The sequence below is a fragment of the Gracilinanus agilis genome, chromosome 3 (assembly GCF_016433145.1).
Source record: "Gracilinanus agilis isolate LMUSP501 chromosome 3, AgileGrace, whole genome shotgun sequence".
Lineage (NCBI taxonomy): Eukaryota > Metazoa > Chordata > Mammalia > Didelphimorphia > Didelphidae > Gracilinanus > Gracilinanus agilis.
In genome coordinates, this window is record NC_058132.1 from 257,297,740 (window position 1) to 257,324,067 (window position 26,328).

Here is a 26,328-nt window from a genome sequence, read left to right on the forward strand (position 1 = left end):
TGCACAAGGCTCCTTTACGAGTCTCTGTGCACACTGTTTCCACTGTCTCACCCCATCGCTCTAGGTCTATGCTTAAAGTTGGAGCTCAAAGTCCATGTTCTTTATCCTCTTGGGGTCTTAAGTCTTGCTGCTCTCAAGAGCAAGCCTTTGGTGGTCCCAGTTAGCTGCCAAGAACTTATTGAATGTCCCATGCTTGCTCTAACTCTTGTGCACTGGCTCTGGCACTGTAGGTGGGCTGGGGAGTGGGGGAGGGTTGATCAGCTTGTGTTTTATTGGAAGTGATTTCACCCCCTTATAGCACGAAAATGCCCAAATCCCAAGTACCTTCAATGCTGCGCACTATTGTGGGGTCCCTTTGTTCATCTGGATTTGCTTTTTGTGTCCTTTTGAGATATCATGTATGAGTTCAGTTAGGAGAGTTAAGTGCCTTGCTTCTACTCTGCAGCCGTCTTAACCCTGAAGTTATTCAGCTAGATTTTTAGCCTATTAAGAAGCAAAACCAGATCTTTATATTCTTTGAGTCTAGCAAAGTAACTGTCACATTGGTGGTATTCAGTAAATAGTTTCTTTTGTTATGAGTGGTAAATATAACATACTCTGTTTAGAATTTCATTGTTAATTTTAGTTCTTTTAGCCTCACTTTGTGTTTTTATATCTAAGAATATCCTGCAGTTTACTTGAAAGTAGCCATTAAAAGGAATCACCTCAGCCTCTGCTAATGCCACCAATGTTGTCAGAGCCAACAGGAGGTTGGGGGTCCCACTGCTCATCCTCTGCTTCTAATGTACCACCAGCTGCCAATTCCTTCAGTATTACCTAGGCTGAAGAATTTGGTTTACTAACTGGAGCCTCTTGTAATGAACTTGATCCAACAAACTATTAAAACATGGTGGATTACTGTGAAGTTCTAGGTATGCAAAGACATGCCATAACTGAGGATATTTTTAAAATGTATACTCAAAAAGCCATTAAAATTGGCACTTAAATGCACCCAAATAATAATCCTAAAAATAAAGAAGCAAGCAGGAAGAAGATTCAAAGAAATATTAAGGAATATGAGATTCTATCAGATGCTCAAAAAACGCTATTTCATTTTCTATGAAAAACATGAAAAGGGGATTGAATGTCACAGGAGGAGTTCGAAGTCATTTAGATAAGTCATTTAGAGATGGTTTCACACCAGAACACAGATAATGGCTTTAGGAAATTTTTTCTGGAAGGGACCCATTTTCATTTGACTTATTTGAAAATCCATTTGAGAACTCTCTAGATCTATTTATCAACTCCAGATAATCTGATAAAGACAGCTTAGTTGAGAAGAAGTAAGGACATAGAAGATCTTTTAGCTCATGCTTCCAACTCTGTCTCTGGCAGCAAGAAGTTTATTATATATACTTTAAGACTCACTTCACACAAAAGAACCCCCCCAAAACTTCACAGATGTGCAGAAGTTACAAATTATGTCATATCAAAACACAAAAAATCTCATTTGACTTCAGAATAGAAGAAGGCCAAGGCTGAATTTTGGCTGGCCCATTATCAAAAGCTAAGTCTGGGAATATTTTCTCAGGAATGAATAGCCCCCACCGGAGGAGGTTTTGTCTAAATTTTGTCCATTATTAACCTTGAGGTGCCTAAAAACAGATTCAGAGTCCAGGCAGCCTTTTGCTTAATTTCTGTCTTTAGTCTTTAAGAGAAATTGTTAACCTCTTAACTGTTGGTTAGCTAGGAACTTAAAGCTTTTCAATAAGGCCATGATACTTTTCAACAAGAAATCACAAGGATCACAAAAGGGGTCAAAAGAGAAGTCTCAGATTTTTATCTATTTGAGACTTTCTCTTATTGGCTTTCCACAGAGAACTTTTTTGGAAGTCAAAGAGGAACTCATAAAAATGGAAACATAAGTGTAGGAAATTTTTTTCTTCCTTTAGTGCATTTCCAGTTTTAGAAGTAGACTTAAAGATTTATTTCCATTTGTTCAGTTGAGCATGAAGTCCTTACTCAGTTCTTTTTTATCTTATTTGGTGATAGTGGAATTTCTCATTTCAAATTCAAATAAACTATTACTGAAATAGTTAATTGCAGAAACATCACTACAAAGAATATAAATTGAATGGTATGACCTATTAAAGGTTTTAAAGATAAATTATGTGGAAGATGAAGTTTTAGCAGAGGAATATAACTGTTTAGGACAGAATGCCCTCCCTTTCCAATCATCCAGTGCCCATTCTCAGGAGAAGATTCAGCCTTCTGGTGCTCCCTCAAATTTGTGTTGTGCTTCAAAATATTTCAAAGGAGGAAAAAGAGCAGGATATCAGGTCACCAATGTCTGAGAGTCCCCCATTTTCTTGCCAGGACACTAAGAAGGATAAAACAGAAACAGAGAGAAGAATAAGAAGTAAGGAGTTGATTAATGGGAACCATTAAAATGGATTTCTCAGAAGCACTGATACTTTTTTCACCATCTTGCATAACATTTGAACATATCTATGGGAAAGAGGATGCTTGTGCACACAATTCTGCAGAAGACAGCTACAGTTTTAATACTGTACCAAAATTGCACTATCAGAATTTGGAGGGATACTCTGTGCAGTTATAAGTTGTCAAGTTAGTTGTTGAGAAGATTGCTTGGTGAGTGATTCTTAAAAACTTTACATTCTCTCTTAAAACTGACCTCCTTCTAAGGAAGAAGAGTGGTCAGGGCCAGGCAAGTAAAGTTAAGTGGCTTGCCCAGGATTATACAGCCAGGAAGTGTCTGGTCATATTTGAACCCAGGACTTCTGTTTCCAGGTTTAACTCTCTCACTAAGCCATCTAACTGTCCCTAGTTTAGTTATTGATGGTTTTTTGCTGTGTGATGTATTGAATATTTGGAACATCATAGATTTTTTTATCTTTACTCCTTCCCCAAAAGGTCTAAAAGCTACTATAGTGAAGATTTTCCTCTGAGAATTACTATTAAACATTAATCTCACTCTTCATTCATGCAACTCTCATATAGACTTCTACCACAGAACTGGAAGCCTCGAGCTGGAAAAAACTAAACTGGTGCAGATATAGACTCTAAGGATTTGCCAGGTGCCCCTCTTTCCCTAATGGAGGTAGAATATATGCTATTTAGTAAGATAATTGAAGAACACATATTTTAAGGGTACTATAATACTATTGGTTATATATTGAATCATAAGAATACTTACTCTTACCTTGAAGATAGCTAAGCCTGAACCTAAATGTTTCTAAGCCAGCTAGGTGACTGGTGAATTATCCCAGAAATGAAATTATTCCATATGTCCATAATTATTTTAATTGCAAATTTTCCAATCTGTTCAAATTCTACTGTAAAATTCTGTTCTTTTTTTATGGGTACAGAATGTCTTCTTGATTTTATAGTATTTGTTAGATTCATTTTCAGTGGATGTATGACAATCTACCCAAAAATCATTATTCATTGTTCTACAATATTATTATGACTCTTCTTATGTAGGGACATGATGAAGGAGAAAGAAGAAATAGCTGGTTTAAGGGGACAATGGCTAACCCTAAGTGAATAGAATGACCTGATGTTCAGTTTGCAAACATACTCTTAATTTTTAAAAATACTTTCATTCAAATCTGATAGGTTCTTTTCTTTATTTTCTGTGATTGTTTCATTTTCATGATCTTATTACTCCTTAACCTTGTTTTTCCCCTTTGAGCCCTGACTAGAATTGACTAGAATCCTTTATATTGCTTTAGCTTATTTCCTGAATGTAACTTGGCAGTGAGTTTCTCTTTCCCTCTTAACACCAGGGCCTCTGGGTAATACTGCTTTGTGCTTTTGTCTCTTAGAGATGTAATCATTATGAAAGCTTCAATGTGAAGTGCATTGGGTGGAGGGAGGTGAGGGAGAGAGGGTGAGGCGCTGGGGAGCCAGCTACCACCTAGCACAGTCCACGGCTGAATTATCTCTGGGAAAATTCTGCAGGTCAATATGCTATACCCACACACTGAGATTTGGAAACCAGAATACAACTGTAACAGCTGCTTGAATGAAATGATTGTTAAAACCATGTTTAAGAATCTTTTATGAAGGGGAGAAGGGCAGGTAGATTAATCTAGAACACTAAGGTGGCTTAGTATTTATGCTTATTATGAAAAAGGTAATAATAATATAAGATACTTCACATTCAGGATATTTAACATATCACATGTGGTAAACACAAAGATTTAACAGAATCCTACTGTGGGTCATTTAATAAATACAGCCAAGTTGTGATGTTACCAATATTTAAAAATGAAAGTTAATTTTCATCAAAAAGAAAATAATGAAGTACCCATTGCAAGTCTAAAAATGGCGTTGTTACTATCATCTTTAAGCCCTGAAGCTTGTGTAACAGTAAATGTTAATCATAATGAATGTAAAAAAACGGGTCTCTTAAGACTAACAATATATTTCTTGTTTCCTGTCTTTATTATTAACTTTTTTCGCTTAAATATGTTAGAAAAGCACTTTCTTATAGACTTATTCTCTTACATGATTTCTTGATGTAAGATGATTAATTCCTTAAAATCTTTTAATTTTTTTCATTTTATAGAGATGTTTGAGAAGATAGATATGAAATATTTATTTTTGTTTATTTCCATACAGATCTCATTGGTTTGTTTGGTAGCCAATCATTTAGGATACTCAGATCTTGCTACCCTAAAATCTCTCCGGATACTAAGAATTCTATCTATATATGAAGGAGTAAGGGTAAGAAAACATTCATTTTCTAAAATAATCTGTCCATGGAAATAATATAATATAACAATATGAAAAATAAGACTTTTTAGAAATGCTGAAACATACTTGTATTCTCTAAAGCAGGGGTCGGCAATGTATGGCTCTCGAGCCATATCTGGCTCTTGAGGGCCAGATATGGCTCTTTCTGCATGAGCCATAAAGTCAGTTTTTTTTTCAGGTGCTGTTACAGGAGAGCACACTGTGAGCACTGTATGACTCTCACGAAATTACATTTTAAAAAATGTGGCTTTAATAGCTCTCACGGCCAAAAAGGTTGCCAACCCCTGCTCTAAAGCAATAGATTGCTCTTACATTGCATAAACACATTGCAGCCTCTTAAAATATCAGTTTTTATGACATAGTTTTATATCTTTACAACTCCCAACATAGAAAAATGTGGTATGGGCAAAAAACAGATCCTGACAATTTAGAGTACATCTGAAAATTTCAGTAGAAATTCCTCTTTTGGGCATTGTTCAAAATTGCCATCCAGAATGGTTGGATCAGTTCACAACTCCACCAGCAGTGCATCAATGTCCCAATTTGGCCACATCCCCTCCAACATTCATTACTCTCTCCTGCTATCATTTTAGCCAATCTGCTGGGTGTGAGGTGATACCTCAGAGTTGTTTTGATTTGCATTTCTCTAATTATTAGAGATTTAGAACACTTTCTCATGTGCTTAATGATAGTTTTGATTTCTTTATCTGAAAATTGCCTATTCATGTCTCTTGCCCATTTATCAATTGGGGAATGGCTTGATTTTTTGTACAATTGATTTAGCTCCTTGTATATTTGAGTAATAAGACCTTTGCCAGAGTTTTTTGTTATAAAGATTTTTTCTCAGTTTGTTGCTAAAAGAATGCCTGCCCTTTGATCCAGCCATACCATTGCTGGGTTTGTACCCCAAAGAGATCACAGGGAAAAAGACATTTACAAAAATATTTAAAGCTACGCTTTTTGTGGTGGCAAAAAACTGGAAAACAAGGGTATGCCCATCAATTGAGGAATGGCTGAACAAATTGTGGTATATACTGGTGATGGAATACTATTGTGCTCAGAGGAATAATAAACTGGAGGAATACCATATGAACTGGAAAGACCTCCAGGAATTGATGCAGAGTGAAAGGAGCAGAACCAGGACAACATTATTTACAGAGATTGATACACTATGGTAAAATCAAATGTAATGGACTTCTGTACTAGCAGCAATACAGTGACCCAGGAAAATTCTTAGGGAATTAGGGAAAAGAAAGCTATCCACATTCAGAGGAAGAACTACAGGAGAGGAAACACAGAAGAAAAACAACTGCTTGAACACATGGGTTGATGCGGACATAATTAGGATGTTGACTCTTAATGACCACCCTAGAGCAATTATCAATAATATGGAAATAGGTCTTAATCGATGACACGAAACCAGTGGAAATGTGCATCAGCTACTGGGTAGTGGGGAGTTAGGGGAGAGAGATCAAGAACATGAATCATGGAATGATGGAAAAAAATTTTCAAAAATATTAAAACAAAACAAAACAAATTCCTCTTTTTCTAGTCAATACATGAATTGAGATTGGACCTGTAATTTTATTGATAGAAAAGGAAATTTTTTTTTGAGAAATCCTTACAATACTGTGTATTGGCTCCAACGCAGAAGAATGGTAAGGTCTAAGCAATGGGGGTCAAGTGACTTGCCCAGGGTCACACAGCTGGGAAGTGTCTGAGGCAAAATTTGAACCTAGGACCTCCAGTCTCTAGGCTTGGCTCTCAATCCACTGAACTATCCAGCTGCCCCCAGGAAATTCTACTAATGCTAGTTGACACCTCTTTTGTAACCTACTTTTAGAGATTTGCTTAGAACACGAATAGGTTAAGTGGCTTACTCAGGATCATTATGTGTCAGAAGTAGAACTTGAACCTTCCTGCCTTATAACCTAGTATTCTACTCACAAATAATGCTGTTTAAATAACAAATAAGTTGTTAAAAGCAGTTGGGTGTCATCTAGGAGTTTGACTTTCCTAATTATTACAATACAATTCTTGAGTCATTACTAGTTTCATGTTGGTCGTTAATTATTTAGCAATAATTAATGGTAAAATAGGTGTTTTGATAAGTAAATCTAATCACTTTTTTTTTCCTCTAGGTGGTTTTACATACTTTTTTAAAAGCAGTTCCATCTATCCTAGAAGCACTTCTGGTCTGGCTTATGTGTTGGTTACTTTTTAGCCTCATGGGAGTAAACTTGTTTGCTGGCAAGTTCTTCAAGTGCATTAACATCACAACTGGTGAAAGACTCTCTTGGAATCTTGTCATCGATGTTTTTGATTGTAAGATGCTTAGCAACAGTAGTGGAGATGTACAATGGAAAAATTCGAAAGCAAATTTTGACAACATTGGAAATGGTTACTTTTCCCTGCTTCAATTAGTAAGTGGTCCTTATTTTTTCAGCACACAAACACATTTAACAAAGCATCTCCTGCAGTCTTGAGGGTACAATGGAAAAATGTAGGTTAAATGATGTTGGAGTTTGGTGAAGTGATGTAATGAATGCTCATACCCAAGGTATATTGGTCATACACAACCAAAACCTGAAAATAAAACCAAAAATACACTGATGTGAAATGTGACTCCAACAGGTATTTTTCTAGAGGCGAATATCATTCCCTATTGTAAGTTTTTTATGATTATCCTAGAACAGTGTTGGTGAAGTATTGGCATGTGTGCCCTGCCAGTACTCAGGGAGCTGCTCTGTTCCCCCTCTTCCCAGTGCTCGATGACATTTTTGCATGCCTTGCCTCTCTTTTGAGCCAGCTAAAGCAAGCACTTCTTCCCTTTGCTCTCTCTCAGGAAATCGGGGAGTAGGGGAGTGGGAAGGACAGCTCACAGACAGCTTGAATTTGGCCTCTGGGCACTTGAACTTGAAAACCTTCACCAACACTGTCCTAGATCATTGCTTTGCTGAGAGTAGCCAAATTTTCACAGATAATCATCATCCAAGATTGCTGTTATTGTGTACACTGTTCTCTGAAATCTGCTTTTTTAATTCTGCATCTGTTCCCACAGATCTTTCCAGCTTTTTCTTAAATCATCTTGCTTATCATTTCTTAAAGCACAATAGTGCTTTATTCTATTCTAAAAGATTCCATTACCAACATGTACCACAATTTGTTCAGCCATTCCCCAATTGATGAACATCCTCTCAGTTTCCAATTCCTTGCCATCACAAAAAGAGCAACTATAAATATTTTTTTTACAAGTTAAGTCCTTTCCCTTTTTTTAATTATCTGTTTGAGATACAGATCCAATAGTGGTATTACTGGATCAAAGAGTATGCACAGTTTTGTAGCCCTTTGCGTATAGTTCCAAATTGCCCTCCAGAATGGTTAGATCACGTCACAATCCACTAACAGTGCATCCCAATTTTGCCACATCCTGTCCAAAATTTACCACTTTCCTTTATTGCCATATTGGTCAATCTGATAGGTGTGAGGTAGAACCTCAACATTATTTTAATTTGCATTACTCTAATCAAGTGTGATTTAGAACATTTTACATGATTATTGATGGTTTTTATTTCTTCATATGAAAATTGCTTATTCATTTCCTTTGACCATTTGTCAATTAGGGAATGGCTTAGATTCTTATAAATTTGACTTAGTACTTTATACATTTGAGAAATTAGACCTTTATCAGAGACATTTGTTATAGAAAAATTTTCCCAGTTTGTTGTTTCCCTTCTAATCTTGGTTAGATTAGTTTTGTTGGTACAAAAGCTTTTTAATTTAATATAATCAAAATTATCCATTTTACATCTTATAGTACTTCTATCTCTTGTTTGGTCATAAAATCTTCCCTTCTACAAAGATCTGCCAGATAAAATATTCTGTGTTCCCATAATTTAGTTATGGTATCACTATATCTAAATCATATATCCATTTTAACCTTATCTCGGTATAGGGTGTAAGATATTGGTCTATACCTAGTTTCTGCTATGCTATTTTCCAGTTTTCCCGGCAGTGTTTGTTAAAGAGTAAGTTCTTTGGGTTTATCAAACAGTAGGTTGCTAATGTCATTTACCAATATATATTGTATACCCAATCTACTTCATTGATCTACCATTCTATTCCTTAGCCAGTACCAGATTGTATTGATGATTGCTACTTTATAGTACTGGTATGCTAGGACTTCTTCCTTCACATTTTTTTCATTATTTTTCTTGATATTCTTGACCTTTTGTTTTTACAGATGAATTTTGTTATTATTTTTTCTAGTTCTATAAAATAATTATTTGGTAGTTTGTTATGTCACTGAATAAATAAATTAATTTAGATAGAATTATCTTTTTTTTAGCTTGGTCTGTCCATGACCAATTAAAATTTTTTCTTTAGGCCTGATTTTATTTGTGTGAAAAATATACATTGTTTTAATGGATCCATCCTAGAAGAATTCTAGTGGATAGCCTGGGGAGAAGCATAATGGAGAAAGAGTCTATTTGTGTTTTTTCTTTTTGTCTAAATCTATTATTTCATCAGTTTTTATTTGGAAATTTCTTTATTCAGGGTTGATGAGCAACTCTCCTCTATAATTTAAAGTATTAGTGAGTTGCCTGGAGCACTGGGATGATAAATGATTAATCATATCATGCAGCCAGGATACATGTGTTGAAAGATTTGAATCTAGATCTTCTTGACTCATAGGTCAGGTTTCTATATATTACTCCAAATTGCCTTTTTATACAACTTTTATTTGATTGATTAATTAATTTAACACATAGAAAGCATATTTATGAGAACAGAACAACATTCAAAAATACCAGATTGTCAGAATCTTATGAGACAAACCCAAAGCAGTAAAAATGTGAAGTCCTGCCAGATATAATTTAGAACAATCAGTTGCACGACCTCTAAATGAGAGATGGCCTAGACTTGGGGGTTGATTGACTACAGCCTCAAAATTAACCAATAGAGTGACATTATTGTTAAGAAAAAAGTAGTTGATACAATCTTAGAATGAATTATTGGTAATATCCTTTTAAAAGGATATTTTAAAAATGACATACCGGCTGGTCAAGACACATTTGGAGAATTGTGCTAACTTCTGAGTGCCACATCATAAGAAGGAAATTAGCAAATAAGAATGCATCCAGAGTAAAGTAAAGGGTATTAAACCATTTCATGCAAGGAATAGTTATGACAACTTAATAAAAAGCCAAGTCCTGTAATGATATTTGTGAATGGAGTATTTTTTTTAATAATATTTGGAGGTTTTGAACTGTCTCAATCAGGAACTAGTAGCTGATGTAAGGATTAGGAGGAAATGAGAAAGAATACAATGCATTTGGTTCCAAAACAAAGAAGGGATTACAAGTGGATGTAGGGGACTGTGTATGTCAAACTGTGGACTGGCTCCCTCAGATTTACTACCTAATACATATTTTTCATCCTTAGTATCCTAGAAGAATGAGTTGGAATTGGAGCATCAAAAGGAGTGGAAACAATGTAGGATATTTGAAATGCCACAATAATATTTTCATTTACTTTTAACAAATTGTTCTTCTAGATTATTTATGTAGAAATATCCTAAATATTGGAAGAAGAATCAAACTTCTATGCAGTGACACAATTAATGACCAATGTGGTTTGATCAACCCATATGCCTTAGTTCTAGAAGTTCTTAATCTAATTCTTTTAGCCATTTAGTGAAGCCTATGGATCTCACAGAATAATGTTTATAAAATGAAATACATAAGAGTACAAAGGAAACCAATTATATTGAAACATATTAATCCAAATATATGTATAATATTTATTTATTCCAATATACACATTTGGATAAATAGATAGTCCAAGCAATAAAATATATGCATATATTTGGATGTGTATTATATGTGTGTATAAATGTGGCTTTTAGAGGACACAAATTCTCCTATCTGATATATTTTTTAAAGCAAGGCAATGAACTTATAATTGTGGAATTTCAGGAGCCAGTAAAGTGAAGGACCAGTGCCTTATAGGTTTATTGTGGTTTTCATAAAATAAAACTGAAGAGAATGGATCCTTAATTTCACTGAGATAGGGAACTATTTGGATAGGGAACTCTCTCTGCTAATGCAGACCAGCACCTTCTCTGCAACTTGTAGTCTTGGAAACCTGAATGAAAACTCGGGTATTAAGTGACTTGCCCAGGGTCAGCAGTCAGTATGGCCAAAGGTAGAACTTAAAACCAGTTCTTCTTGGCTCTGAAGATGACTCTCTATGTGGCATTCGATGCTGTTTTTTTTTCCCAAGATCTCCTGAAATCATACCACTTTGCAAACTATGTGTAAGATTACTCCTGAGGAGACAGTTTAAATTGAAGTCATTAGTCTATTTTATGAATTACCAATTTTATTTTATCAGGGAAATTTTTCTTTTCTACTCTTGCTTTTAAGAATAATATGCTAGTTGTGGATAATGATGATGTTAACACACATCTATTGTTTTAATACTTCTTAAGATTCCCTTATACAAAACTGTCAGATAGGTGGTACCCAATATGGTTATCTCTATTTTATAGATGAGAAAACTGAAGCACTGAGAAGAGAAATGATTTGCCCACAATCACATAGCTACTAATTGTCAAAGTATATAGTTAGCATTTGTTGACCAAAAATTGGTTGTAGACATTAATTCTAACATACCAAGTGTTCCAAAAGTCTTAATACAGTCCTAAACTTAGTATTAGTTTAATAGCCAGATGTGATAGTTTAGATCAGTGATTCCTAAAGTGGGCGCTACCGCCCCCTGGTGGGTGCTACAGCAACCCAGGGAAGCAGTGATGGCCACAGGTACATTTATCTTTCCTATTAATTGCTATTAAAATTTTAAAAAAAATTAATTTCCAGGGGGCTAAGTAATATTTTTTCTGGAAAGGGGGTGGTAGACCAAAAAAGTTTGGGAACTACTGTTTTAGAGGAAAAAATCAATAGATTAAAACTATATATGTAAGTTATAACAATATTTTGAAATATGACATGATTTACTTATTGATGATTAATCAACTAAGAGTTTTAACTTTTCCTAAACTAAGCTTGACATCTATCTTGTTCTTAATTGTCATCTCTAGAAGCAAAATTTAACAAATGTAATATTTGCAGGCTACCTTTCAAGGATGGTTGGATATCATACATGCAGCTGTTGATTCAATTAATGTAAGTATTAGACAATGTATCACCTAATAATAACTATTCATATTTAAAGTTGGCTAAACTTCCCCAAACCTATCTCTATGAAATATGTAGCACAGGTATTTCGAGCCTCATCTTACAAATATTGAGGGTCAAGAAGAGAAATTATTTGCCCAGTGTTGTCTAGAGAAGAAATAGGAGAATTGGGACACAAAACTAAAATTTCTAATTAATGCTCTTTCTACTAAAGTATGATACCACTTTTACCCCTGCAAATAAGTAAGTTCACAAGCATTTATTATATGCTTACTATGTTCCTGGCACCATGCTAAATACTGGGGATGCAAAATTAATCAGAAAGAAATCCTTTAAGAAGCTTATATTTGAATGGGGAAAGAAAACACATAAAAGGGAGTTGAAAAGATGCCCTTTGAGAGAGGGCAAGGTAGAGAAAGTCAACAAAGTGATGAGCAGTCAACAGTGCTGCTGAAAGAGAAATGAAGATGTGGTTGCCCTTAGCCTCTTCCTTAAAAGGGAGATTCTGAAAAGAGCCAAATATTCAAAGAAAGAGAGAAGACACAGGAGCATAAATTAGTTCTCAGTGTGAGAAGCAGTTCATAAGTAGAGTGTGTTTTCAGGGTGAATAGGTTTCTTTGACATGGAAGAAAAAGCCCACTTTTAGGCAAGGGAATTGATTTATTATAATTTATTATTTATTTATTATTTTAATTTATTATAAATCAATTCCCTTGCCTAAAGGGGGGAAAACTCAATATTAGTTCACAATCATAAATGTATACTATACCCAACATACTTTCTCCTTATTGACTTTGAGGGAGGTAATGTAAGCATTATTTCTATTTTGAAGGTAAAGAAACCAAGCCTTTGAGATTTCGAACTACTTGTCCATGGTCACAGAGATAGTCTTTGTTAGTCAGGAGTGAAATCTTGATCTCTAACACCAAGTCTGTTTCATTTTCTTCTACTATGAATTTCACTTCTTCTATGTATTTTCACACCATTTTTAATTCATGTGATTTTTAAGGCTATCAAAAAATAATTTTTCCAATTAAATGAAAAGTTGCCAAGAACAATGAATCTGTTGAATCAGTATAATTTATTTCACAAGAATTGATGAAAACTATAGCTAGGTTTCAAATGTTTGTTTTCTGAATTGCATAACACTTTCTTTCTCCTTGCAGGTGAAATTAATATAGTTTTGATTACCTGTGGACTTTCATTTTCAAATTTTAGAATATCTGTGGTTCCTAAGCCATGGTTCATTTTTAAACTGTCACAAACTATGAATGATTCATTTAAACCTAGGTAATAAACTAGGTAATAAAAAGCAAATCAAAACAAAGCAGTGGCCCCTAGATAATAAGACAGAAAAAATACACTTCCTGCTAAGAGTTATTACATTAAGTCAAAATACTCAATAAATATTTATATATTACTAATGTTTGCTGTTTTTTTTGTTTATTGATTTTGTAGGTAGAAAGACAGCCTAAAAATGAGAGCAATGTCTACATGTATCTTTACTTTGTCATCTTTGTAATTTTTGGGTTGTGCTTCCCCTTCATCTTCTTCATTCGTGTTGTCATTAACCATTTCAAACAACAAGTAAAGATAAGTATTCCAAGTCTTTGATTATTCATTGCAGTTCATTTATCAATTTTTATTTTTAAAAACTTCTGATTTATGGTACAGTACTAGATATTAGGAATATATGCATAAATACATGCATAAATATTTCTGACTCCAAGAAGCTTATATAATGGAACTGGTAGGAATATGTATGGTGGATGTGGAAAGGGAAGCCAAATTTACATGGATAACTATAATATAGAGTAGAATGTGACTGGAGCCAGTGAGAATTCTACAAATTGCCCTGGGAAGAGAGAACACTTTCAACTTGGTGAGCCAATCCATACATCAACCAAAAGGCATTTATTAAGCATGTACCTTGTGTCAGACACTGTGATAAACTCTGGGCATAAAAAGAAGAAAAAAATTAATAGTCATTTACTTCAAGAATCTTTCACTGTAAAGGCAGAGATAACATTTGGAGATATAAAAATGTACATGACACAAACACAGAGGAATTGTGGGATGAAATACTAGCAAATGGAAAGAAACAGAAAAGTCTTTCTTGGAGAAATTAATGTTTTATTGAAGGAAACTAGAGATTTCAAGAGGAAGAAGTGAAGAAGCGTGCAAAGAATTGGAAAAGGGAGATGGAGAATTCTGGGCACAGAACAGTGAAGAGTCAACATGGCCAAATTATACTAAGCAAGGAGAGGATTCAAGTGTATAAATGGGAAGAAAAGGGAATAACCATTTATATAGCACCTGTTAGATGCCAAGTACTGCTCTTATAAATACTAGCTCATTTGAACCTCACAACAACCCGGAGAGGTAGATGTTATTATTAGCATTTCCAATCTACAATTTAAGAAAGTAGAGCAAAAAAATATTAGTGACTTTGCCACATTCACACAACTGGTAGTGTCTGAGGCCATCTTTGATCTCAGGTCTTCACAAGCACCAGATTTGAAAGATAGTTAGGGGATGGGTTTCAAAGAGCTTCCCATGTCAGAGGGAATTATATTTCAGTGTATAGGCAAGGTGCCATGATCAGACCAGGGCTTTAGGGAAATTGATTTGGTGGCTTTCCAAATAAAAAATTGAAATGGCAGAAAAAGTAAATAGGAAACTATGACAGTAATCTAATCAGGAGGTAATTGGGGAAGAGAGTTAAGTAAGAAATAATTATATTACCTTTTACTACACATACACATATATACATGATATATACATATCATGTATGTGTAATATATGTGCATTTATTCTGTACATGTCTTAATCCAGATATACCAGGAGGCTATGAATTGATAATGTGTATGGAGTTATAAATTGCCAACTTTAGGCTCAAAGGACATTTCCTGTTCTTATCTCTTATATTATTTATAATAATATAAATTATCTATACTAGAATTTTAGAACTAGAATGGACATTGAAGATAATTTACCCCAGGTCTCATTTCAAATATAAGAAAATTCATTCCAAAAGTCAATTGACAACATAGAACTGGCCTCCTGACCTATAATGTTCCTTCCAGTATAATATATTACCTTTTTTTCATTTGGTCCTTACCTCCATTTTTTGTTCTATACTCAGATTTATTCCACCATTGTTACCATGTCTAAACAGCTTCCAGATGAGCTATTTCTGTAATGATCAGTCATCATACATCTTATATCAACTATTCCAGGCTTTGTCATCACATTCCCAAGTCACCGTCCCTTTATCCACACCTCTTCTTTTCTGCAGATCATGAAACAGATGCCACTCTTAAGTTCTAAGACTTTGCAGAAGGATAGTCAATAGTATAAAATTCTAGTGCTGGCAGTCAGAAAGGCTGATGGTCAAATCTGGCTTCAGATATGTTCTAGTCATTTGATTCAGGGTAATTCACTTATCCTCTCTCTGCTTCAGGTTCCTTATCTGTGAAATGGGATAAAAATAGCACTTTCCACCTAGAGTTGTTTTCAGCATAAGATGAGATGCAAAGCCAAATTTAAAAGCACAATATTAAAGCTAGCTACTATATATGTGAAAATATACCTATACACAAGTGCTTTAATTTGCATATACACTTAAGCAGACACATATAAATCTATTATATACCCAGAACTACATGAAAATACATAAATTACTTAAAATAATTTTTATTTAGTCCTGAGATCCATTTTAAAGGGGCAAAATTCTGTATTGCTGTGGTTCCAAAAATGAGTAGCAATTATTTGGGGGAAATTGGGTAAATAAATATAATTTTTAATAGTTTTCTCTCTTTATTTTACATTGGTGGTCTAGGAATCTTCATGACAGAGAATCAGAAGAAATATTACAATATGTTGAAAAAATTGAGGTATGGAAAACCCCAAAAGTCAATACCTCGGCCTGAGGTAAGCAAAATAGTTACCTATCATTCAAATTGTCAAAAAATTGCTTTTATTACTTTTATTATTATTTTATTCTCTAAAAGCTCATTTTTTGCAAAAAATAAAGCTCATAAGTTTTTTTTTAAACCCTTAACTTCTGTGTATTAGTTCCTTGGTGGAAGAGTGGTAAGGGTGGGCGATGGGGGTCAAGTGACTTGCCCAGGGTCACACAGCTGGGAAGTGTCTGAGGCCAGATTTGAACCTAGGACCTCCCGTCTCTAGGCCTGACTCTCAATCCACTGAGCTACCCAACTGCCCCTAGCTCATAAGTTTTATACTTTGAAAGTCTCTATTCTCTCATTTCTGACCATCTAACCTTGTGGTAATATAGTAATATTTTATATTTCTAGGACTCATGCCAAATCTTTTGTCCTTTAGTATAGTATAGAAACTATATTCACGCAGGTTCTTCAGTGATTTAAATGTGTTCCTTCTCCATCAGTATTAGATTCAACTCTTTCATTCCCTAAAATGATTGGTTTCCTGAAATACTGTGGCCAGAAAAAAATCAGACCTTCATGAAATGACCCTCTCAACTTAGCAAGACTGGTCTTGTATTTCTGGTCAAAGAGAAGACCTTAAGCTTTTTCAGCTCTTTAGGACCTAATAAAGCTTGGTGCTACATAGATATAGCTTTGACAACAAAAGATCACCTCCATACCCCAAAGATTGTAGGTAACATTGTAAGACTTTAGTTGAAAGATATGACTTCTGGCAAAACATAAACAGTATATTGTACACAATATGCTTTTTTAAAATAAAATCATTTAAATCATAAAAATAACAAATAGAGCAATAGAACAATCTGTTAGCTCTCAGAATAGCCCTTATAACAAATAAGTTTTTAATAAATGATTTTTAATTTTTAAACTTTTTCTTAAAATGTTGAGTTCCAAATTCTCTTGCTACAGCTGTTCTCCCATCCAGTGATAAGGCAAGCAATATACATTATATTCATCTAATTCATTTGTATTCAATTCATTTAATTCATTTATATTCATATAGTCCATTATACATGTGATACTATATATAACATATTTCTACCTTAGCTATGTTGCAAAATAAGAAGTGAAAAACAATATACTTCAATAGGTAACCAGAGTCCATCACTTTTCTGTCAGGAAGTGGAGATTATTTTTCTTCATAAGATCTTTGGAATTATCTTTGGATCATTGTTTTAATTATAGTAGCTAAATCTTCCACAGTTTATCATCATCATAAAATCACTATTGCTGTGTACGGTGTTTTCCTTTTTCTAATCATTTCCCTTTACATTAGTCCCTATGTCTTCCTAAAACCATTCTGCTCTTTTTTTTTTTTTTTTTTTGGTATAGCACAATACTATTCCATTACAATCATATACCACAAATTGTTCAGCCATTCCATAAGTGATCAGTATTCCTTCAATTTCCAATTCTTTGTCACTACTGAAAGAGATTTCATAAATATTTTTGGTCATGTAGGTCCTCTTCCTTTTCCTTTGATCTCTTTGGGATATGGACTAATAGTGGTATTGCTAGATTATAGACTTCTGGGCATAGGTTCAAATTGTTCTCCAGACTGGCCAGACCAATTCACAATTTCACCAACAACATATTAATATACCTATCTTTCCACATTGTCCCCAGGACTTGTTATTTTCCTTTTTTATTATGTTAGCCAATCTTATGGCTATAAGATTTTTATTAGAATTGGTTTTCATTTCCCTTAGTAATAATTAGAGCTTTTTTTCATATAACGATTGATAATTTTTATTTCTCCTTTGAAAGAAACTTTCTATTGATGGCAGTTAGGGGGCTCAGTGGATTGAGAGACAGGTCTAAAAATGGAAGGTCCTGGGTTCAAATCTGGTCTCACATACTTCCTAGTTGTGTGACCCTGGCCAAGCCATTTAATTTCTATTAGCTATCCCTTACCACTCTGTTGCCTTGAAAGCCATTGATTCTAAGAAAGAAAGTAAAGGTTTGTTGTTTTTTTTTAAGCTGCTTATTCATACTAGGAAATGACTTATTTGTATACATTTGAATCATTTCCTCATATAGTAAAGAAATAAAGCCCTTAAATAAATTTGCTGTATTTTTCCTAATTCAATCATTATTAAAGGTAAGGAGCTCAAGAAATCCATAAAAATTTCTTTAGTCCTTTGCATCCTATAATTTTATAATTGTAAGGGACCTTCTAGATCTAGAGCAGTGGTTCCCAAACTTTTTTTGGCCTATCACCCCCTTTCCAGAAAAAATATAACTTAGCGCCCCCTGGAAATTATGAAACTATTTATTGAACTCAGAATAGAATGTAATACAAAAAAAAAGTGTGGCCATCACTGCTCCCTGGATCGCTGCAGCTCCCACCAGGGGGCGGCAGCACCCACTTTGGGAATCACTAATCTAGAGCATTAATTCCAAACCCTTGATTATATACCATATGTCCTTATATCCTGTAAAGTATGTGTGGAAGCAACCACAGGAGCAAGAGGGCAATGGCAGCCTATAGGCTCATGATGGGCAGAGACTCTGTAGCACACAAAAACACTAGAGAGTGAGGCCACAAGAATAGCAAGGAGTCATCAACAGAAAACATTGATAGTTCTATCACAAAGGAGATATAAAACACCCTTCTGCTTGAGTACTCTGCCAACAGGTATTCCCTTCATGTGTGGCTTTCTTGTGTATGCTTTCTGCTTACTATGTTTCCTGTGTTTGTACCTACAAATTCTGTTTATATATGTATATTTAACAATGGTTGAATACTAGATTCATTAAGGAATTATTGAATGAATTAATTTATGGGAGTTTTTACAGAAAACACATTTTTCACATAAATGCTTTTGTTTAATAACCCCAATGGAAAGTAGGAAATGTACAAAGAAAGAAAATTGGTATTTTATTGTTTACATTATAAAACAGTGGTTCCCAAACTTTTTTGGCCTACCGCCCTCTTTCCAGAACAAATATTACTTCGAGCCCCCTGGAAATTATGAAACTATTTAATGAACTCAGAATAGAATGTAATACAAAAAAAGTGTGGCCATCACTGCTCCCCTGGATGGCTGCAGCACCCACCAGGGGGTGGTAGCGCCCACTTTTGGAATCACTGTTATAAAAGATAAAGAAAAAGATGATACAGACTTCTTTTTAAGGGTTGATTTATATAGATATAGATTATTAACAATTTAAAAAATGTTACAGATCCACAAAAATGAAATTTTGTGTGATACTATTGCTAGTTGAAGATTAAGTAGCATTACAGATATTAAAATGATATATTTTTGGCAAAAAATAAATGTTTTCCATGTGCCTTCCTATAATAAATGTTTAAAACTTGTTGAATTTGATCAAATAATTAAAAACATATAATTGCAATTTAAGTAGATAATTTTTTGTGACACTAATGATTTAATTATATATTAATATTCATTCCATTATTGCAGAACAAATTCCAGGGATATATATTTGACTTAATCACAAAGGAAGCTTTTGAGATCACCATCATAGTACTTATCTGCCTTAATACAATGGCCATGATGATAGAAACAGATACCCAGGGTGCCTATAAAAGAAATATATTGTATCAGATCAACCTGGTATTCATTGGCCTCTTTGCTGGAGAATATGTGCTGAAACTCATTGGCCTCCGCCTTTACTACTTCACCATAGGCTGGAACATCTTTGATTTTGTGGTAGTCCATCTCTCCATTATGGGTAAGGATATTTTCTTATTAGGTTTTCATTTAGACTTATGTTAATCAGATAGGAAAAACATTAAGACACTTGAATCTTTTCTAAAATATTAGCAACAGTTTTGATGGAAGAAGGATTTTTAGAAATTATTGTCACCAAAATTCTACATTTGTCCATGGTTTAAGTTATGGGGCAAAAATGCAAAAAGAAAAATAAATCAGTGAAAGCTATCATTGAGGATACCTATCTATCAGTATAGTGATAGAGAAGAAAACTATGTGGATATATTAATCTCTATGCTGGCAGCAGAGCTATAGTTATTCTTAAATATCACTTGCCTCCTTTGAAAACAGTTATTTAATTCAAAAAGGACCAGGCACAATAAATTGAAAGAAACTTTGTTAAAATTATACTTTAAAATAAAAAAAAATATTCCTCATATTTTTGTTTCCTTTGTAGATTAAAAAAATATGAACTGCCTCAAATCAAGAGCTTGATCTTTCAAAGTCTTAAATTCTAGTCCTTACAGCCTAACATCAGAACCAAGACTGATGTTCTATTAATTTAGTATGATTGAATGAAAGTCTTACAGCATAATTACTGTATGAATTACAGGAACAAGATTTGAGGGAGGACAGTGATCTGGGAAATTTCAAGCACAGTGGTAGCAGGATTCTATTATTTTTTATCCAACTCCATGATTGAGATGAACCAAATACAATAAGGGAAAGTAGATAGAGAAATATAAAAATTGATGTTTGGATTCTAATGAAATGTCCTTACAAATGAAAAGTAGATAATAGTTCATTAGGAAAAAAAAGTGTTATTGGACTGCAAGTTCAGCATGAGTCAATAGTGTGATATAATCAAAAGAAAAAACCTAGAATTCTCCTTGAAAATATAGTGAGAGTTGGAGGGACAGAGAGATGGGAGAGCAACTTGTTAAAATTTACCTTGGTTGGGTAATACCTGGAAGACCTTGTTCAGTTCTGGGTACCAAAGTTGAAGAAGGATTTAGGTATTTTTGTTAATAAGTGGGCATGTGGCAAAACAAAACTCTTAAGATATCAAGATATGTAATAATGATTACTGTGGATGCTTAGCCTAAAAAAAAAAAAAAAGACTTAGAGAGCTCATCCTCAACTAGTTATAAAGATGTCATATAGAAAATAAATTAGATTTATTCTACTTAGTTCAAGACAAGAAAACCAGGGACTATGGGTGAAAGTTTCAGGGAGCAATTTTAGGCTAATATAAGAAGAAACTTGTTCATAATTAGAGCTGTCCAAAAATGGAATGGGCTGCTTACAAGGTAGTCAACTCCCCTTTTCTGGACATTTTCAGTTATTTGTTTTTATCTTTCTGTTCTAAACATTCAGCTTAATAAATTCTTCATGAATATAGCCTAATAGCATAAAGGAGAGTATTTAGGATCAGACTTGCCTGTATAATCTCTGATATCTTTTCCAGCTTTTTGTTAGTCTTCATTTGTTAGTCTTCATTTGTGTATCCATCTGTGACCAGGATCCTATGTTTTAGAATTTGTCTTTTGAATTTTACAGTACTGCTCAATGTTGAATAAAGTCACACATCCAGTCAATAAAAAATTTTAAAACATCTACTATGTGACAAACACTGTGCTAAGTTTTAGGTTTACAAAAAAGATGCATTTAACAGGTCCCCAAAGCCTGATGAGTGAATTCATATCCAAATAACTGCGTGAAAACCAGGTATACAAATAGGATAAATTGGAAATAGTCCAAGGAGGAAAGGCACTGTTAATAAGTGAGATGAGGATAAGCTTCCTGTAAAAGGTACAATTTTTGCTGGGACTTGATGGAATCTAGGGATGCCAATTGGTAAAGATGAGTCAAGAGAGCATTCTTGTTATGGGAGATAGCCAATCAAACTGGTTAGAGCAAGGACATGTCTTATTTGAGGAAGAACTAAAAGGCCAGTGTCACTGGATCACAGAGCACATGGTGGGGTGTGATGGGATAAGATATATGAAGAATGTAAATGTCATCATTAAAAATTATGAAGAAGCTAAATCCCATCATTACCCATTCTGTCTTTTGTCCTAGATTCCCATCTCCTTGTTTCCATCTTTCAAAATCCTAAACATTATTCATGTAAAAATAATTATAGAGATTTTTTCCCTCCTAAATCATGTATCCAAAATATGTTAGATACTCTTCCAAGATTTCTCAAAATGAAAGACAACTATTTACTTTTGGTAATTCGTATGTGATCATATGACAGTTCCAAAAGAATTTCGTAAACATTTTATTAGTGTTTCTGAAAACTTGGACAAGAAACCAATGACCAGAGGGACTTGAGAGTTTATGTTTTCCCATTGAAAGCAAAGAGTGAATAAGTAGGAAAAATATTTAGAGAATAAGCAGCTAACTATGAAAATAATACTTGAGAATTAGATTTAGATGTCTAAATCTTAGCTTAAATAGAAAATTGACAAATTCCTACCCAAAATATATATTTTTTAAAGTCTAGTCATATTGTATTTGTTGAAAAACAGATGAAAAGTTCTTTATATTAAATGCTGGGGGGCAGGAACAAACTGATTATATGTAGCCATAAATTTAAACATCGTAGAGAGATTTTTTAATAAAGCAAAAAATAGAAATTCACAAGAGAAAAAAATCAAAGAAAGTGCCAATATCTAAATTCATAGCATCAAAGATCTTTGCATAAATTGGTCAAAGATGAAACAATAAATAAGGAACTACAGACCCCAAAACAAGAGAGCAAATTTGGCTTCATATTTATTTCTGAGTCATGATAGATGGGACTCATTATTGGATTAAACTCTGAATACCTTATTCCAAAGAAACAGAATAGTTAAATATAAGTTATATGTTGAGAAAATGTATTCATGTCAGAAAATCCAGGCACCTAAAGGAGAGAGCATGACAGTTGGGTAAAGGGCAGTCATGAGAGAAACAAATGTTTTTGTCTTTGGAGTATATTAAAAATCACCTGGACAGAAAGCAAACATAGATGAGGATTTGGGGAAGTCACAAACCTGGTAAAGGGCCATGATATAGTATTGATTTCATTACTTTACGAAGTGCTTTCAGGACTTCAATTATTTATTTTTGTGGAAGCTCTCTCTTCCTCTCTCTGTTTCTGTCTCTGTCACTGTGTCTCTCTGTGTTCATGTGTGTCTCTGTCTTTCTCCTTTCCCTTCCCCCATCCCCTTGCTTCCTTCATTCATTGTTCAGTGTGTGATGGTGATACCTGACAACTGAATGCAGAGCTGCTTCATTCTTTGATAGTTGTCTCTGCGATGGAAATTACCTTTAAAGTGGAAATTAAAAAACAAAAATTATTAGCAGGGAAGTGATATACAAGACACATAAAGATAATAAAAGAACATTTATCTGTCACTAAAGAATTCTATTTACCAAAAGAACTGTATCCTTGAATACTGAAAGAATCAGCAGATACAATGGTCATGTGACTGCCTATGATACTTGGAAGAAATGGAAAACAGGACAATATATTATCATAAATTTAAAACTGGACTTCAGATGCTGTCCATCTCATTTATCTTAATCCTCTTATTTTCACATGAGGAAAGTGAGAATCATAGCATTTAAATGATCTGACCTTGGTCAACCAGCTAATAATAGTTATACATACAATTTGAAGCCAGATTATTTTGATTATAAGTACTTCTAGCACTCTCACCACTATATCATGCATCCATTATCACAAGACTGGAGAAAGGCAAATTTCAGCTTTTAAACAAAGAAGAGAATAGAGTTTATCCACAATAAATCATTGAGCTTCACTGGGAAATTCTAGAACAAATCATAGACAGTATACCTGGAGAATATCTAAAAAAGAAGTGATGATTATAAAGATCCATCATGGATTTATCCAGAATAGTTAATATCAGAGTAGCCTCATTTCATTTTTTTTAAATAAGAATTACTAGAATAATAGGTAAGGGGAATGTTGGGGGTATACTTAACCTAGATTTAAGCAAAGCATTTATGTACCTCATACTGTACTTGTAGAGAAGATGAAAATATATAGCATATTTGAGAATACAGTCAGTTGAATTTAGAACTGGTTGGATAGCTGAAATAGAAAAGTTGTTAATGATCCATTATCAGAAAGACAGGAATTCTGCAGGAGAGTACCTCAGAGACCTTCCTTGACTCCATCCTAATTAACATTTTTGTCAATGATTTGAATAAAGGCATAAATGTATGCTCATCAAATTTTCAGTTAACACATACCTAGGGAGGATGAGGTCATAGCACATTAAATGATATGGAATTTAATGTAATTAAATGTACAAAAACAACTTTATAAGTATAAAATAAAGAAGGCATGATAGCCATTATTCTAAAACAGATCATAAATTTAACAGATTACAAATTCAATATGAGTTAGAAATGTGGGGTGGAAAGCCAAAAAAAACCCAAAAAAACAACCCTGTAATCTTAAACTATGTTAAGAGGCCTAGCTTCCAGGAGGAATTTAATAATACACAATATTCTGCTTCCCATCTTACATCATCTGAAGTAATAGGCTTCATGCTTTAAGAATGTCACTGATAAACTGAAAAGAAGAGAACAATCAAATTGGTGAAAGTCATTGAATCCATAATGTCTGAGTAATGATTAAGGGAACTTGCCATGTTTTGCCTAGAGGAGACTCAGGAGGCATATGACAGCTGTCTTCACATATTTTAAGGGCTATCATGTAAAATAAGCATTCAATTTGTTCTCTTTGGCCCCATAGGACAGGATTAAGTGATGGGATGAAATTGCATAAAGCTTGATATCTCTTACATGAAAAAAAAATCTAATAATTAAATCTATCTAATAGGAGAATGAGTTGTCTTGAGAGTTAGCAAGTTCCTTCTTAGAGATTTTTCAAGGAGTCTGGATTACAATGTATTAAGTATATTAAAGTAGGAATTCCTTCTAACTCTGAAGTCTGTGATTCTGGATGTTTTTTTTCCCCATTATTTATACCTGTAGCTCCATTCCTAACAAGGATCCATCACTCTAAATAGTATTCCTCCTCTTCAAACAATGTCCTCTCTAGAGTCTTTGAATGGTTTAGAAAAGCATGCATATTCTAGTTCCATTTTCTTTCTGAATCTAACCTCCACCCTCCAGCTAAATTGGATTATGCAAATTCCTTTGAGGGATTTATTTAAAAAAGGAAAGGAAGAAGAGTAAATTTATTAGTTATGAACTCATTATGAATGTTTAAATATGTTACTTTTCATATTTTCCCACAGTTGTATTACAACCTCATTTGACAGCCAAATATCTCCTGACCTATTCCCAAGTGCAAGTAATCCGTCTCATCAGGTGTGGACGAGTCCTGAATTTCATTAAAGGAACCAAGGTCTTGGGCCCACTAATTCATGCTCTCATGCTTTCCTTTCCTACTTTATTGAATATTGTACTTTTGCTTCTCCTAATCATGTTTATCTATGCTATTCTTGGAATGTCCCACTTTGCATATGTTAAAAAGGATGCTGGAATTAATGACATGTTCAACTTTGAAACCTTTGGCAACAGCATGCTTTGCCTCTTCCAAATTACCACATTTGCTGGTTGGAACGGGATGCTGGAACCAGTTCTTAATACTGGTCCCCCAGACTGTGACCCTGAAAAAATTCACCCAGGAAGCTCTGTGAAAGGAGATTGTGGAAGTCCTTCTTTTGGAATTTTTTATTTTGTGAGTTACATCATTATATCCTTTCTGGTGCTTGTAAACTTGTTCATTGTTGTTGTTCTGGAGATTTGCAATGTTGTGACTGAAGAAAATGCTCAGCTTCTGAGTGAGGAAGCTTTTGACAATTTTTATGAGGTGTGGAAGCAATTTGATCCCAATGGCACTCATTTCATAGACTATAGTCAGCTTTCTGAATTTGCTGCTTCATTGGATCCTCCACTTCTTATAGCAAAGCCCAACAAAATCCAGCTCATAGCCATGGATCTTCCCATGGTCAGAGGTGATCGAGTTTTTTGCACTGATGTCTTAATTGCTTTTACAAAGTGTGTTATGAAAGAAAGTGAAGAGTTTAATTGCATCCATTTGCCATTGCGTAAACAGTTTCTGTCATCATGTCTTTTCCAAGTTTCCTATGAACCAGTTACAACAACTCTAAAACGAAAAAAGGAGGAGGTATCAGCTCTTGTCATTCAGCGTGCTTTTAGACATTTCTGCTTAAGAAAAAATGAATCGGGTACATATATTAACAAAGGTGAAGCTAGAGAGAAACTAACTGTTAAAGAAGCCATAGGAATTGATAAAGTTCCAGAGAACTCAGCTCTAGAGAAAGTAAGTTTTCTTAGCCCTTCCCCAAATTTCCTCTCTTTGGGTAGTGTAATAGAGCAAGACAGAGAGAAACATGAAATGGACCAAATAGAAAAAGAAGACATAGATAAAAATGTCAGGGAAAAGGAAAAATAAGCAAAGAATTACTTTTGTCAACAATTGGCTAGATTTAATGAAAGTGGCTTATTTCATAAGATAGAACTGTTTTGGTAAGTCTGCCAAACGAACTGTTTTTAACCAAAAGAGAAAAAAACAAGACTTAAACACATTGTCCATGCTTCTAACAATGCAATGAATCTTCACTGCCTAACTGTGATTCAATATTAAAGCAACTTTGATAAGGGATTTCTGTTTGCACTGCTTCTCTTATAACAGAGAAAAGATGG

The 26,328-nt window shown here is 34.1% G+C and overlaps 1 protein-coding gene across 1 annotated transcript in view; it reads left to right on the top strand.

Moving 5' to 3' along the window:
• Window positions 1-26,077, top strand: part of LOC123241458 (sodium channel protein type 9 subunit alpha-like) — an 88,465-nt gene extending 62,388 nt beyond the window's left edge. Inside the window, exons 19-25 of the mRNA XM_044669102.1 lie at window positions 4,627-4,731; window positions 6,903-7,184; window positions 11,895-11,948; window positions 13,419-13,554; window positions 15,787-15,893; window positions 19,360-19,630; window positions 24,894-26,077. Coding sequence (XP_044525037.1) covers window positions 4,627-4,731; window positions 6,903-7,184; window positions 11,895-11,948; window positions 13,419-13,554; window positions 15,787-15,893; window positions 19,360-19,630; window positions 24,894-26,077 — 2,139 coding nt within the window. The remainder of the gene's footprint in view (window positions 1-4,626; window positions 4,732-6,902; window positions 7,185-11,894; window positions 11,949-13,418; window positions 13,555-15,786; window positions 15,894-19,359; window positions 19,631-24,893) is intronic.
• Window positions 26,078-26,328: the final 251 nt, after the last annotated feature.